Source organism: Dipodomys spectabilis, unplaced genomic scaffold, assembly GCF_019054845.1.
Source record: "Dipodomys spectabilis isolate Male_0828 unplaced genomic scaffold, ASM1905484v1 ptg000273l, whole genome shotgun sequence".
In the NCBI taxonomy this organism is placed as follows: domain Eukaryota; kingdom Metazoa; phylum Chordata; class Mammalia; order Rodentia; family Heteromyidae; genus Dipodomys; species Dipodomys spectabilis.
In genome coordinates this window covers 8810809-8825873 of record NW_024870950.1, presented here as the reverse complement: position 1 = coordinate 8825873, position 15065 = coordinate 8810809, and the positions used below count along the sequence as shown (strand labels likewise).

The following is a 15065-nucleotide window of genomic DNA, read 5'->3' as shown; positions in this document are numbered from 1 at the left end:
CTGAGTTCATATGCCTCCTAGAGCATGGAGCCTTCCTAGCTGACATGCAGAGAGGATTCTGGGGTGGGGGCCCCTACTATCACCTCCTTTTAAAGCTTCTACAGGTATGGAGGTCATCTGAAAAGACTTCCTAAACCCAGAATGCTTTTGAGGGCTCAAGTACATGATACCAATTCTAGTTCTCCCTCATTCCCCAAGTACATACTTTATGTAGGTGGACAGTGAGGTTCTTTGTTACTGAAAACAGGCATGCATATAGGTTGCCAAAGGTGCAGCCACAGGCAGGAGGAGCCATTGTAGCTATTGTTGCTTAGGAAAGATTACAGATTATCTCCATAGAGACTTCCTATCAGATTTGACTCACCAGTTAAGATTACTATTAAAACTTTTCTATTGTTGCCAGGCTGCCAGTGGCTCACTCCTGTAGTCCTAGCTAATCTGGAGGCTGAGATCTGAGAGTCACTGGCCAAAGCCTGACAAGGCAGGAAAGTTTGTAAGACTCTTATCTCCAATTAAGGACCAAAAAAGCCAGAAGTGGAGCTGTGGCTCAAGTGGTAGAGCTCTAGTCTTGAGCAAGAAAGCTCAGGGATAGCAACCCAGGCTCTGAGTTCAAGCCCAGGACTGTCAAAAAAAAAAAAAAAAACCTACAATTTGGGCTGGGAATGTGGCTTAGTGGTAGAGTGCTTGACTAGCATGAATGAAGCCCTGGGTTCGATTCCCACATAAACAGAAAAAGCTGGAAGTGGTGCTGTGGCTCAAGTGGTAGAGTGCTAGCCTTGAGCACAGAGAGGCTTAGGGACAGTGGCCAGGCCCTGAGTTCAAGCCCCAGTATTAGCAAAACAAAACAACCCACAACTTTTCTTTAGATACTTCTCAGAATGTTTTGCTATGATAGAGAATAACTCAGCTTTAATCTTCTTACAGAATTGTTTGCTTGTTCTCTTTCTCTCTCTTCTCTTCCCTTCCTTCCTTCCCTTCCTTCTTTTCTTCCCTCCCTCCCTCCCTTCCTCCCTCTCTCTGTCTTTTTTGGTGCTGGTCCTGGGGTTTGAACTTAAGGCCTAGGCACTCTCTCTGAGCCTCTTTGTGCTCAAGGCAAGCGCTCTACCACTTGAGCCACAGAGCCAATTCTGGCTTTTTCTGGGTATATTGGAGATAAGAGTCTCATAGTCTTTCCTGTCCAGGCTGACTTTGAACTGTGATCCTCAGATCTCAGCCTCTTGAGTAGCTAGGATTACAGAAGTGAGCCACCGGCACCCAACTTGACATCCTTTTTTCAAGGCTAGTGTTCCACCACTTGAGCCATAGCCACTTCTGGCCTTTTCTGAGTAATTCATTGGTAACAAGAGCCTCGTGGTTTTTCCTGCACGGGCTTGTTTCGAATCATGATCCTCAGATCTCAGCCTTCTGAGTAGCTAGAATTTCAGGTGTGAGCTACCAGCGCCCAGCCAAAATACCTTTTTCTTTAATTTTTTTTTTGAGGCAGGGTCTCACTATGTAGCTCAGAATAGCCTTAAACCGATGATCTTCCTCCCTTTCCCCCTTGAATGCCTGGGTTACAGGTGTGCACAACCATGCTAGTCTGGCAATAGTATTTTCTTTTCTTTTCTTTTTTTTTTTTTGGTCCAGTTATAAGGCCTGAACTCTGGGCCTGGGTGCTATCCCTCAGCTCTTCAGCTCAAGGCTAGCACTCTACGACTTGAGCCACAGTGCCACTTTCGGCTTTTTTCTTTTTGGTTATGTGGTGCTGAGGGATCAAACCCAGGGCCTCATGCATGCAAGACAAGCGCTCTACCACTGAGCTACCTTCCCAGCCCCTAGGCAATAGTATTTTTTGTTTTTGGTAGTGGGGCCTGAACTCTGGGCCTGGGCGCTGCCCCTCAGCTCTTCAGCTCAAGGCTAGCACTCTACCACATGAGCCACAGTGCCACTTCTGACTTTTTCTGCTTATGTGGTGCTGAGGAATTGAACCCAGGGCCTCATGCATGCAAGGCAAGCACTCTACCACTGAGCCGCCTTCCCAGCCCGGCAATAGTATTTTCTAAAGCAGTTTCTTCTCACTAGGCGCTCGATGGTTATAAATGGGGCATTTTCTTGCAAAGGAAGTTTTTGATGATTTCACTTTCCAGTCTCTTTGTCACAATCCTGGGACTCTAGGTTTCTGTGATCAGCTGTACATGGTTATGGACAGAGACAGTGAGTAGTCCTCAAATTCTTCAGTGAGTTTGGACTGAGCAGGAGGTGAACCCTTGTCTGCCTTCTTTTTTAGTCCTAGTAACCAACTACATGGAACTGTCCTCTGCTCTTTCCAAGCCATGGCCATGCCTGGATAGCTGTGACATGACTGAACTCTGGGCCTGGGCACTATCCCTCAACTCTTCAACTTAAGGCTAGCGCTCTACCACTTGAGCCATGGCGCCACTTCCGGCTTTTTTCTTTTTGCTTATGTGGTGCTGAGGAATCGAACCCAGGGCCTCATGCATGCAAGGCAAGCAGTCTACTACCGAGCTACCTTCACAGCCCCTGAGCAGCTTCTGTTCTCCAGTGCTGCAGCCCTGAAGAATCTCCTTGGTTCTGAGTTTAGTGTTGGGCAGATTGGAGTCAGCTAGAAGCAAGGTGCTTTGCCTCAGCAGAGATCAGCTGTCTAGTTCTTCTGGCCAGCTGGCAAGTATGTAGCAGAGAAGACATGTTGAGCAGTGTTGAGCCTGCTCACTGGGTGAAAGGTGATGTTATCACTCCTGCTCAGCCCTCCCTTGGCAGCTCTGAAGAGGCTTTGTTGTCATGGAGAAAGGGAGTGGCCTTAAGCATCTGCAAGGCTACTTCTGATATAGCCAGGTACCTTTTGGCTCCAAGAAGCTGAATCATGGTCTGCCTCAGGCTGGGACTTAACAATTTATTCCCTGCTTTATTCCCTAAATATACCATGGTATTAGGCCTGGGCCCAGGTGGAGATTCTAAAATAGTGTACAGTAGGGTATAGAGGAAGGGAAGGGCTTCTGGAGGGTTGTACAGGCAGCCTTTACCTACTACTGTTCTCCTGCCCTGTCCCTAGTTGGGTGGGCATCTATGATATCACTAGGGCTGTCTTCTTGCTTCCTTGAGCCTTGTTTTTCAGACTGAAATGGAGTCCTGGCTGTAGTTTTTGTACACATACACAAAATGGCAGGAAATGCATGTGAATATTTTACACATGGGGGAAGTCAAAGAGAGACTCATCAGTACTTGGGAGGGGAAGGTAACCACCCTGGTGATAAAGAATAGAAGGGTTATACTCTTGTTATGGGACTGGGCCCACCATGCTGGAATTTGCTATGTCCCCTCCTTCCTATGCTAGAAGTCGCTTAGCAGTAGGCTCCATATGGTAACTGAAGCAGGAGGGTGTAATCTGTACTTCTGGGCCCAGGTAGACTGACTGGGAAAGTGTGCTTCTGATCTTGGGCTTTAGCTATGACCCTCAAGCTTTGTACCACAAGCTTGAGAAGTAGATGGCAGGGTAGAAATGGATCTAATATGAGGTCATATTGCCTCAGCTGCAAACACACCTCTGATGTTCCCTTGGAACCCACTCCCCTGCCAGCAGAGCCTAGCTTGGGCCCCAGTGCTTGCTGGCAGCAGATGGGCCCATGCCAGTTCTTCTCTTAGGCAGTGCAGTATGACAACCACTACACCAACACCAAGTACTGCTTGTGCCAGATGCTGCGGGAACAGTTGGAGTCGCCCCAGGGAAGGTTGCTCCATGCCGCCCAGTCTTCCCAGGAAATTTGGTAAGAAGGGCAATGGGCTATTCATCTGTCCTTGCAGACACTTCTCAGGCTTGACCTTTAGCCCTAAGGTAACCCTTTGCGGGGAATCAGGAATAAAGTTTCTGGGTGTGGATGTGTGGGAATGGGGTGGTAGTAAGGTTTGCCACACAGATTCCTCAGCACCACATAAGCAAAAAGAAAAAAAAAAGAAATTAAAAAAAAAAAAGGTTTGCCACACAGAATGGAGAACTTTAAAAGCTTTCAAGCATTCAATCTTTGGTCTGGTCTCAGAAGTACAGTTTTGGGAAACATCTCTAATAGGGTGGAAGAAAATGAAGGATTAGTTGGGCATTGATGGCTCATGCCTATAATTCTAGCTATTCAGAAAGCTGAGATTTGAGGATCAAGGTTCGAAGCCATCCTGGGCAGAAAAAATCCCAAGGTTCACTTCTAATTAACTAGCAAAAAGTTGGAAGTGGAGTTGTGACTCACGTGGTAGAGCATTAGCACTGAGCAAAAACACTAAGCAAGGGCTAGGAATGTAGCTTAGTGGTAGATTGCTTGCCTGGTATACATGAAGCCCTGGGTTCAATTCCTCACTACCACATAAACAGAAAAGCCGAAAGTGGTGCCTGTGGTTCAAGTGGTAGAGTGTTAGCCTTCAGCAAAAGAAGCTCAGGGAGAGTGTCCAGGCCCTGAGTTCAGTGGGGAGAGAGAGAGTAGAGAGAAGAGAATAGGCTTGGGGAATTCCTGAGGAAAGAGGTGGCTTCTCCATTAGTGGGCCTGTCATGTATCAGGCCAACCAAATCCAATGGTCAGGAAAGGTAGAGTTGTAGAATGAAGCCCCTAGCCTGTCCTCACACCTAGCATGCTGCAGTCTGAGAGGCTGCCCATTGGTCTTTTTTTTTTGCTGGTCCTAGGGCTTGAATTCTGGGTCTAGACTCTGTCCCTGAACTTATTTTGCTCAAGGCAAATGCTCTACCACTGGAGCCATGGCACCATTTCCCACTTTTCTGAGTAGTTTTTTTTTTTTAGAGATAAGAGTCTTGCTGGGTGCCACTGGCTCACGCCTGTAATCCTAGCTATTCAGGAGGCTGAGATCTAAGGATTGCGGTTCAAAGCCAGCCTGGGCAGGAAAGTCTGTGAGACTTATATCTCCAATAAAAAAAAAAAAAAACACTAGAAAACTGGAGTGGTGCTGTGGCTCAAGTGGTAGAGTGCTCACCTTGAGCTGAAGAGCAGAGGGAGAGCGCCCAAGCCCAGAATTCAAGCCCCACGATCAATAACAACAACAAAAAAGTCTTACCGAGTTTCTTGCCCAGGCCGGCTTTAAACCACAATCCTCAGATCTCCTGAGTAGCTAGGCTTATAGGCTTGAGTCACCAGTGTCCAGCTCTCCCATTGGTCTTCTTGATCTGATGTAGCTCCAACTCAGAAAGCAGAAGGCTCTTTACAGTTTAGCCTAGTCCTGGCTACCATAGCTTCCTGTCTTCTTCCTGTCTTCATGTCTGCTTCCACAGCTCCACAAGGCAGCTTCCTGCATCACACTTGTCAGAGGGAGTGGGGGTTCTTCCCACTTTCAAGATGCCAGGCACTGGTGGCTTGCACCTGTAATCTTAGCTACTCAGAAGAGGCTGAGGTCACAGGCTCATGGTTTGAAGCCAGCCTGGGCAGGAAAATCCTCATGAAACTCATCTCCAATTAGCCACCAAAAAGGTAGAAGTAGAGCTATGACTCAAGTGGTAGAATGCCAGCCCTGTGTGAAACAGCTAAGGGACAGCACCCAAACACTGACTTCAAGCTCCAGTGCTGGTACATACACAAACACACTAAGGTGCCTCCTAGAAAAAAAGCCCTACTAGAACCCTCCTCCTGCACCTAGCTTGTGGCATTAGTTCTGTCTCTATCATATGTAGTTTAAGCAGCTGGATCTCAATGTCTTCTCAGTTCAGGAAAGGCCTGTTGCAAATGAAAGGCCTATGGAGAGTGAGGAACCACTCAGTTGTCAGACCTCAATATCTTCCTTTCATGGTCCCCCATCCTCCAGGTGCTTGGTCGGCATAGGTCAACTCAGTCATGGCTGGCTGCAGGTATCTTCCTATGTGGTCATCCTCGAGATGTTCTCTAGAAACTTTTCTACCCACCCCAGCTTCCCTTCAGTGTCAATGCTCATAGAGTTTTAAATTTATTCTTCAGCTTCCAGTCCAGGTTGATCCCAGGAACTAACCTTCTTCTGGCCAGGCCCTGGTTTAGTTTTTGTGTATGTGGTATGGGAGTTTCTCAGTTTGAGTTTTCCTGGCATCCTGCAGTGCCCTGGTTGCTATTCTACTAAGGAGTCTGTCTTGCTCTTCTTCCTCTGAAGTGAGGCCTTTGGCCTTGGTGCCTTCTATGAGGAGACTACACGGGAGCTGGATACCCGGCGGGCTGACCTCCTGGCCAGGACTCCAGAGGAGGTAGAAGAGTCAGCCGAAGATAGCACTGGTATCATGAAGATGGCTGTCAAGTTTGATCGGTAGGTTTTCAGCTTGGCCTCAGCATGGGCCAGGGCCTGTGCTCTCAAGGTTTGAGTGAACCAGCAAGGTGGCTGGTGTATGTGGTTAATGTCAAGCTTAGGGAGCATTGCTCTCCCAATTTTCTGCATTTCAAAGAAGGTACTTTCAGGGAAAACAGTCCGGGAAGCAGTGTTGGGGATATACTTGTGGTCCCCAGGATGACTGAACTCACTTTTCCCCCTACCTACCATCTTCTACAACTTACAGCAGGGGGACATATCTTCTGTTTCTAAAAGTCTGTGCTGTTCTCTTGGAGCTCCTCAATAGTTATAGGAGCCTTGTCCTCATTTGACTTCATATGATTACCTCCATACTATCCCCCTGATCAACCAAAGAGTGCCCTCATTAGGCAGAAGTAGCCACAGATTGATTTATCCCTCAAATTGTGACTCATCTTTGAGTGGTACCCTCATCCTTGTCCTATACCATCTGGATCTGAACCTTTCTTCAGTCCCAAGGCTCAGATCAGGAGCTAATCTTGTCTGGCAAGGACTTGGGATGGGGTGGGAAGACAGCTGTTGGGCAGTCATATGCTAGAGAGTGCTCCCAATGGAAGCTGGAATGTGTCCCTCCTACCTTGTCACAGACTGACTCTGAAGCTAGAGTCCACTGTGTCCCTTGCATAGCAGAACATCATGAACTTCACAGACAGAATCAAAATGGACACTGAACCCATTGTGTGACCACCTACATTTCCTACCTTTGCTTCTTCCCCCTGATAATTGTCTTGCAAGGCAAACTGAACATTCCTTCATGGTTGTTGAAGACTGTTTTCCAGGCTAGGGCTCAGGGAGCTAGGAGTTCTTTGCTTCTCCAGTTTCTCAAACATGAGGAAGCTTATCTTCCCTTTAGTTAGAATCTAGGTTTAAACTGCTGGCAGGACAAGAAGGAGAGCTCACAGGAGCCTTAAGACAGCATCCTGGACTCCTTTCTCTAGTTCCTGTAGCTCCTCTCAGAAACTGAGTGTGCTCTTTGCTGAAGGAGAGAATAGAAATGGTGAGTGGAGCCGGGCTCTAGTGGCTCATGCTTGTAATTCTAACTCCTCAGGAGGCTGAGAACTAGAAGATTGCAGTTCAAAGACAGCCTGGAGGATTGGGAAGGTGGCTCAGTGGTTGAGTGCTAGCCTTGTATGCATGAGGCCTTGGGTTCAATTCCTCAGTACCACATAAACAGAAAAAGCCGGAAGTGGCGCTGTGGCTCAAGTGGTACAGCACTACCCTTGAGCTGAAGAGCTGAGGGATAGGGCCCAGGCCCAGAGTTCAAGCCCCACAACTGAAAACAAAAAAAAACAAAGAGCCTGGAAAAAAAAAAAAGTTCGCTAAGTTCCATAATCAAAATAATCAGTAAGGGGCCAGGAAGGTGGCTCAGTGGTAGAGCGCTTGCCTTGCATGCCTGAGGCCCTGGGTTCGATTCCTCAGCACCACATAAGCAAAAAGAAGCTGGAAGTGGCTCTGTGGCTCAAGTAGTAGAGCGGTAGCCTTGAGCTGAAGAGCTGAGGGACAGTGCCCAGGCCCAGAGTTCAGGCCCCACGACCAGACCAAAAAAAATAAAATAAAATCAGTAAAAAGCTGGAGGCATGGCCATAGGGTAGAGTGCCAGCCCTAAGTTCGAACCTCAGTACTGCCAAAGGAAAAAGAAATGATGAGAAGGCACTGATTGCCCTTCTTTTCGCAGGAGAGCTTACCCACCTCAAATCACTCCCAAGATGTGCCTGCTGGAGTGGTGCCGCAGAGAGAAGTTAGCACAGCCTTTGTATGAAACGGTGAGTTCCTGCCTGAGGCCTGCCCTTCAGCCAACCACAATGCTCCCACCATGGGAGCCATTATTCTAGCACACCCACAATTTATATACTCAACTCTAAGCTGCTTGGCAAACATCTAGCCTCGCCCTTCATAGGTTGTGCAGAATTGCTGGTGGTAGGATCAATTACTGAATGAGCTCCCTTCAGACCTTGGCCTGTGTCCAGTTCTGGCAGACTTATCTTTGGATCTGGCCTCCACCAATAGAACACAGAACTGCATCCAAGACATGGGGCTCTTGGAGTTGAAATCTTAAGATAGTCTTGTTTCACTTCCTTTGGTCACCATAGCCATGCCTTGTTGAGGCTGCTTTGTCTGTTCTGGCCCCATACATATGGTCTTGTGTCCCCTTCTACCAACATGACTTTGTGTGTGTGTGTGTGTGTGTGTGTGTGTGAGAGAGAGAGAGAGAGAGAGAGAGAGAGAGAGAGATGGTATTGGGGCTTGAACTTAAGGCCTTGCACTCTTATTTGGCTTTTTTACTCAAGGTGCCCTACCACTTGAACTACAGCTCCACTTCCAGGCAAAGCAACTTTTGGGAAGCAAATCTAACCTCTGTCTCCCCTGCCCTCCCCAGTGCCTGTGAGCTCAAACCCCAGTCCTTCAGCACAGAGCACAGGGCCTCTCACATGCCTTGCTGCTGCAGGTCTCATCCACTCAGCTCTCTGCTCCAACTACATCACCTGATCCCTCTGTCACCATCCTTGTTCCCTCTTCACTCTATTGCCATCTGGTGGACTCTTAATCTGGGGACACACGGACCATCTAAATGTCAGGAGGAGGAGGCCTCTGAGTGCACTCATGCACAACTAATTGCACTGATGTTCTCAACAGAACTCCAGATGTATTCAATGTCACTGTCAATTTGTATATCTGCCTGGGTTTCCTGGAAGATACATCAGACACTTTTGCATGGGAGGAGCATGTGATTGGGCAGCCTTCATTTGACTTGGGTTGATAGTACTTTCCTCTGTCTGCCTATGATGTCATGAGGAAGGTGGGCAGCCTGTTTCCTTTCCTCTCTCTGGATCAGGTCCAACGACCACTAGATCGCCTGTTCTGCTCAGTTGTCACTGTTGCTGACAAAAAGTACCAGTCTACCTTGTGGTGAGTTCCTCATCAGAGAGTTTAAGGCTTGGGATAGGGGAACCTGAATGCAGCATTGGGCCTGGGAGAGTTGGGTGGATGGTTTTTGTGGGCATTGGTGTCCCTGGATTATGATCTCTAACTTAATTTTGTTAACATCTCTGCCAAGGGTGCATAGAGTCTGGCATCCCATCCTCTAGTCCTTTGTTCACTTGCCTTATTACCCCGTGCCTCATCTGCCCAGGGATAAGTCCAAGAAACTGGCGGAGCAAACTGCGGCCATTGTTTGTCTGCGGAGCCTGGGCCTCCCTGAGGGTCGACTGGGTGAAGAGAGTCCTTCCTTGAACAAACGCAAGCGGGAGGACCCTGACCAAGACCTCAGTGACCCCAGGGCTCAGGAGCCAGCACTGCCTGGGGATCTATGTAAGAAGTCCTTTGTGGCCTTTGGAAATGGTGAAGACAACCCCCTGGAAAGCTGGTGACTACTGTACTTGCCCTGGTTGCCCCTTCTACGGACCAAGCCCTAATATGACTGTGAGTGCAGAGCGCAAACCAAATGCCATAGGACAATTTGCTCCTGCCTTGCAGGAGTTAGAGGTCCATGTCCAAGCACAGGCTATCAGCATGGAGCACCAGCCAAGGAGTGCTCAGGAGTGATCCTTTCTCCTCTGATGGGTCTGAGTGACAGGATTGTTTCCAGTGACCTGAGTACTTTCTTTGAAAAATAAGCTTTTCAGGTGGCCCCTCTTCAACTTGACATTGGTACAGTGCAATAAAGACACCCTCATCCAAGACTGCTTCAGTCTTGAATATCTTTAATAATGAGAACTGTGTTCTGACATAATTATTCTACTCTTACCCTCTGTGCAAAACTAGAGATTCTCAAAGCCTGGTCCCTGCTCACCCTTATAGGAATGATAATGGTGGTTGGAGATAGGCTATCTCCTTTCAGGCCCACTGGACTTGGGTTCAACCAGGAAAGCCCAAGAAACCTTTTCTACTGAAGGGAAACTTAAGATACTAGACCCCAGCTGACTTTCCTGATTAGAAGTTCTGTGGAATCTAGGGGAAGGATTGATATTATGGAATGTGGTACATGTAAGGGACCAACACAGAGGTGTTAGGGTAAGGAATTGGCCTGACTCCCAAGAGTTTCTTTTAAACCTGCCAGCTGCCTAGCAAAGCTCAGACCGGGTAAAGGGCCTGCCCTGGGCAGGGGACACTAGAGGCTGCTAAAGATTGCAGTATGCCTACTGCAATTCACAGGTTAAGCTATCCTCTTCCCCTCCCCTCTCCAGTCCCTCTTGGGGCGGAAGGAAGTGGCAGAGCCTCTTTAATTTCCTCTTGGCTGCGAGAAGCAAACAAATGGGCTACCACCACATCTCATGGGGCCTCCCCCCCCTTGCTGGGAGGGGCTTTCTGACCAAAGGTCCCTGCCATACCCCACCCCCGCTTCCTCTGCTGTAAACATGTTGTGTGTCCTTTCTTTGCCAGCCTCTGTCTGGTGGAGGATTCCCCTCTAAGCCAAACCCATCTTCTCCACATCTCTCTGGGTCTGCCTGATGGCTCTGTAGCAGCCCTGTCCAGGGGTGAGACCTCTACCAGCCAGAAAGCCCTGACCCTGTTGGCCCTTCAGTCAAGGTTTTGGTGGGTGAGGCTTTGCTTTAGTCCTGGTGCTGCCACACCCTGTCACCCACACTTGCTCTTCTCTATAGATAAGGATACTTCACTCTCAGCTTCCTCTGAGAGTCCCTTGCCTTTTTGATCTTGGGCAGCTCACTTCTGGCCCTCTCTGCCCAGAAGCTCTCCTGTGAGAGTGGGATCAGCTACCTAAATGAAGCTGGCTAGAAAATAACAAGCTCTCTCAGTGATGGAAGCACCACATAGCCTATGGCATTTCATGTGAAGGCAGGTCTAACTTCCCAGACCAGTGATCTTAGAGGAAGGCCCCACCCAGAAAGAAGACAATCTTGGTCTAGTCTTAGCCACCAAGGTTTAGGCACAATTTATTTTTGTTTATTACTATTACTATTATTATTTTTGCAGGGGGAGGAGGGGAGTGGTGCTGGTCCTAAGACTTGAACTCAGGGCTGGGTGCTTTCCCTAGGGTTTTTTGTTGTTGTTCAAGGCTAGCACCCTACCACTTGAGCCACAGCTCCACCTCTGGCTTTTTTGGTAGTTTATTGGAGATAAGAGTCTCATAGAGTTTCCTACCCAGGCTGCCTTTGAATCACAGTCCTCAGATCTGAACCTCCTGTGTAGTAAGGATTACAAGTAGGAGCACTGGTGCTCAGCAATTTCTGATTATTTTATTTTTTGTTGGTCATGGGACTTGAACTCTGGGCCTGGGCGCTGTCTGAGCTCTTCAGCTCGGAGTGCTGTTCAACCCCTACAACTGGAAAAAAAAAAAGTCTCAAGGACTTTCCTGCCCGGGCTGGCTTTGAACCATGATCCTCAGGTCTCAGCCTCCTGAGTGGCTAGGATTACAGGCGTGGACTACTGGTGCCCAGCTGTTTTGTTTTTTGTTTTGTTTTTGGTTGTTTTATTTTGATTTGCTTTGCTTTATTTTTTGTACCAATCCTGGGGTTGAATTCAGGGCCTGAGCTCTGTGTCTGGGCATTTGTACTCAAGGCTAGCATCCTGCGACTTGAGCCACAGCTCAACTTCCATATTTTTTTTGGTAGTTATTTAGTCTTACAGAATTTCCTGCAAGCTGGCTTCAAATCTCAATCCTCAGATCTCAGCCTTCTGACTAGCTAGGATTACAGGCATGAGCCACTGGTGCCCAGTTTATTTTGCTACTTTGAGACCCTCTCCTGAAGCTCATCACATTTTAGGGACAAATGGTTTTGATATGACCATGGGAGGAAGGGTTTATAAGGCTAGAGAGGATGACAGGGCTTCCAAAAATCCAGTAAGAAGACTTGGAGTTATAAAGTTACAAAGGAGAATGTCTTATGTCTGTACTCCCACAAGCTAGGATTTCCCAAGTGCTGTTCCTGTTCAGGACTCTGCCCAGGCTCTCAGACTGCCCTCTGGACCAAGTCCAAACCCCTCAGCCCAGCATGAGAGGACAAAGTACTAGCCTGTCTTCTTAGTCCTGTGCTGACTTCAGCAACTAGCCTTTTGAGGTTGTAGCTGCTTGGTCTTAATCCTGTCTGCCAGATTCTGAGCTACTCAAGGGCAATCCTTGTGTCCTCTGGCCACTGTTGGCCTAGGCTTTGAAAATTAAAGCAAGAGCTCAAGGTGAGGAGGTGCATAGCATGGAGAGGAAGAGCTTTTCTAAACTTTTTCTTCCAAGGCTCTTATTTTAGCCAGGGTGAAGCAAGAGCCTGAGCTGGACTAAGCTGTATCATGCAATGGCTCCAAGGAACTGAAGAGCCTTCAGCAGTGGGGCCTTAGCTGGTAAATAAATGGTTTTCACGGATTCTCAGGCCTTTCATTCCTGCAGAAGAGAGGGATGGTATACAGAAACCCCTGTAGTCTCTACCTTGGAGTTCAATGTACTGCACTGTCCCCCTAGGCATATATTTCACAGGTCTCCAGGATAAGTTAGATGACCAGCAGGAGCTTTCAAAGTACCTTGAAGGGCTGGTAATGTGGCTTAGTGAGAGAATGCTTGCCTAGCTTACATGAAGTCCTTGGTTCGATTCTTCAGTACCACATAAGCAGAAAAAGCTGAAAATGGTGCTGTAGCTTAAGTGGTAGAGTGCTAGCCTTGAGCAAAAGAAGCTCAGGGATAGTGCCCAGGCCCTGAGTTCAAGTCCCAACCCTGGCCAAAAAAACAACCAACAATAACAACAAACAAAAAACATGGAAGAAAAGTTCATGGGACTAGGTTTTGGCCCTGTAACCTGGGAAAGGGGAGAAAAAGAGTGAGTATATTGGTATGTGTGGGCAGGGTGGGATAGGGCAGCCATTGCTGCTTTTCTTACAAAGATTACTTGCTTCTTGTTAATGGTGTCTGCCTCAGCCCTCATTACTCCATATTAGAGTCTGAGTTTTACCCCAGATCAGAAACCCTGCCCATGATGTATTCTCCTGAGAACACACATGTACCACCAAGCATTTAACAAATGGGTTTTTCCATAGTATCTACAACTTCTTATGGTTCCTCCCCAATGAGGAGCTGACAATTCATTGTCTCTCTTCTACCTCACCTCCCCTTTGGCCTGACTAGCTCAGGCTCTGGTTCACAGAGGGGTGGGGTGGGGGGGCTAAAGGTCCATTTTTCTCAATCCAGATGACAACCTGGGTGACATACAGAGAGGGATGAGGAGGAGGATGCTTTAAGTTTTGTAGGAATGGAGGTGAGTTAGCTAAGCTTTGGTCAGTTATGGGGCTTGAACTCAAACCTGCGTGCTATCCCTGAGCTCTGGTGCTCAAGGCTAGCACTCTACCACTTTGAGCCAAAGTGCCACTTACAGATTTCTGAGTGGTTCATTGGAGATAAGAGTCTCATGGGGACTTTTCTGCCCGAGCTTGCTTTGAACCACAATCCTTAGATGTCAGTTTCCTGAGTAGCTAGGATTACAAGGCATGAGCTACCAGCACCCAGCGGCGCATTTGAGACCTCTTACTTGCACCCAAGTCCTTGAGACAGTGCCTTGAGTTTCTCCAGCAACGCTCATCAAGAGATGCTAAGCCCTGTGGGCCCAGAGCCTGGGATGTGGAGCTGGGGGAGGCCGTTACTGCTGCGTCTCCCAACTCCCTGTGTAATCATGCACCTTGGAGGAGTCCTAAGTAAACAAGCCAGGCTCAGAGTCCCCAGACCCCAGATGGTATCTTAGGCCATCTCAGGGGAAGAGAGGCCCCTTGGGGAGGGAGCCAAGGGCAAAAAAACCGTTCTTCAGGCAGTGTCACTTCCTAGTCACTGGCAGCTATGGGTCTGATATCTCCTGCTTTCATAGCTATGCATCAGAAGTCATAAGCTGCGAGGGGTGTGTTCAGAAGTGACTTCCCTAGTCTGCCCAACCTGTAAGCCAGGGACAGAACAGCTGGTCTGGCAACAAAGACCTGGCCTACATGGTAGGGATACCGCCCCATAGGGGTGGGTTTGCAAGATGAGACACAACAACGCACAATACAGGTTTCCCTAGGCTCCACCACCAACCTTTCAGGGGCTTGGTCGAGATACCGCCACTGAGGTTAGGATGGAGGAATGTGGGTGTGGGAGGTGGTGTCCAAGTAATCCCGGGGGCCTCGATGCATTCCCTAAACTCAACCTTACGGAGTAAATAACTGCCCCGCCACGCACCACCAAACTCCACATCCCAACGCTCCCGAGCCTCGACGTGAACTCCGCCCAATAAGGAAAGGGGTCTTCTCCAATTGGCCTGTGGTGGACACCCCAATCCAATTGGAGAGCTAAACCCTCGTCTGTCCGTAGTAGTCACAGAGAGAATTACAGGCCTAACTACAGCTCCCGAGAGGAAGCGGGGCTCGACAGCGCTCGGTGCTCACGTGACTTCCTCCTCCGAGCGACTCCGGGGGAGTCGCGCGATAGGTCACCGAGAGGGCGGGGCCCGAAAGCGGGGCCGCCGGGCCTCCAGTGGCCTATGGGCGGCTCCACCGGATGGGAGCGCGACAGGGGGCGGGGCCAGGTGCGCGGCTCGGCGCGGGAGCGCGCCGGCGGTGGCGGCGGCCACAGTTGGGGGGCGGGGAACTTTGGCTCAGGCGACGGTGGCGGCTTAGGCACCCGCGACTAGCAGTGCTGGAGTTTCCCAGTGCGGCTCGGCGCGCGGCCAGCTTTTCAGTTCGGAACGGAGCGCGTGGTGTTGCGGGCCCCGCCCGGAAAGTTTGCGGTGGAGCGGCGACCTCTTGGCCGGAGCGGCCCGGCATGAAGCGGCGCTGAGGAGCCGCCGCCGTCGCCGCCACCGCCACCGCCA

The 15065-nt window shown here is 49.1% G+C and overlaps 1 protein-coding gene across 3 annotated transcripts in view; it reads left to right on the top strand.

Moving 5' to 3' along the window:
* The window catches only part of Dus2 (dihydrouridine synthase 2), a 41403-nt gene extending 31412 nt beyond the window's left edge, over positions 1-9991 (top strand). For all 3 annotated transcript variants that reach the window (XM_042700628.1, XM_042700627.1, XM_042700629.1), the window contains 5 exons: positions 3640-3761; positions 6103-6252; positions 7967-8054; positions 9125-9198; positions 9422-9991. In XM_042700628.1, the coding sequence (XP_042556562.1) occupies positions 3640-3761; positions 6103-6252; positions 7967-8054; positions 9125-9198; positions 9422-9659 (672 nt within the window). In that variant the 3' untranslated portion in view covers positions 9660-9991. The remainder of the gene's footprint in view (positions 1-3639; positions 3762-6102; positions 6253-7966; positions 8055-9124; positions 9199-9421) is intronic.
* Positions 9992-15065: the final 5074 nt, after the last annotated feature.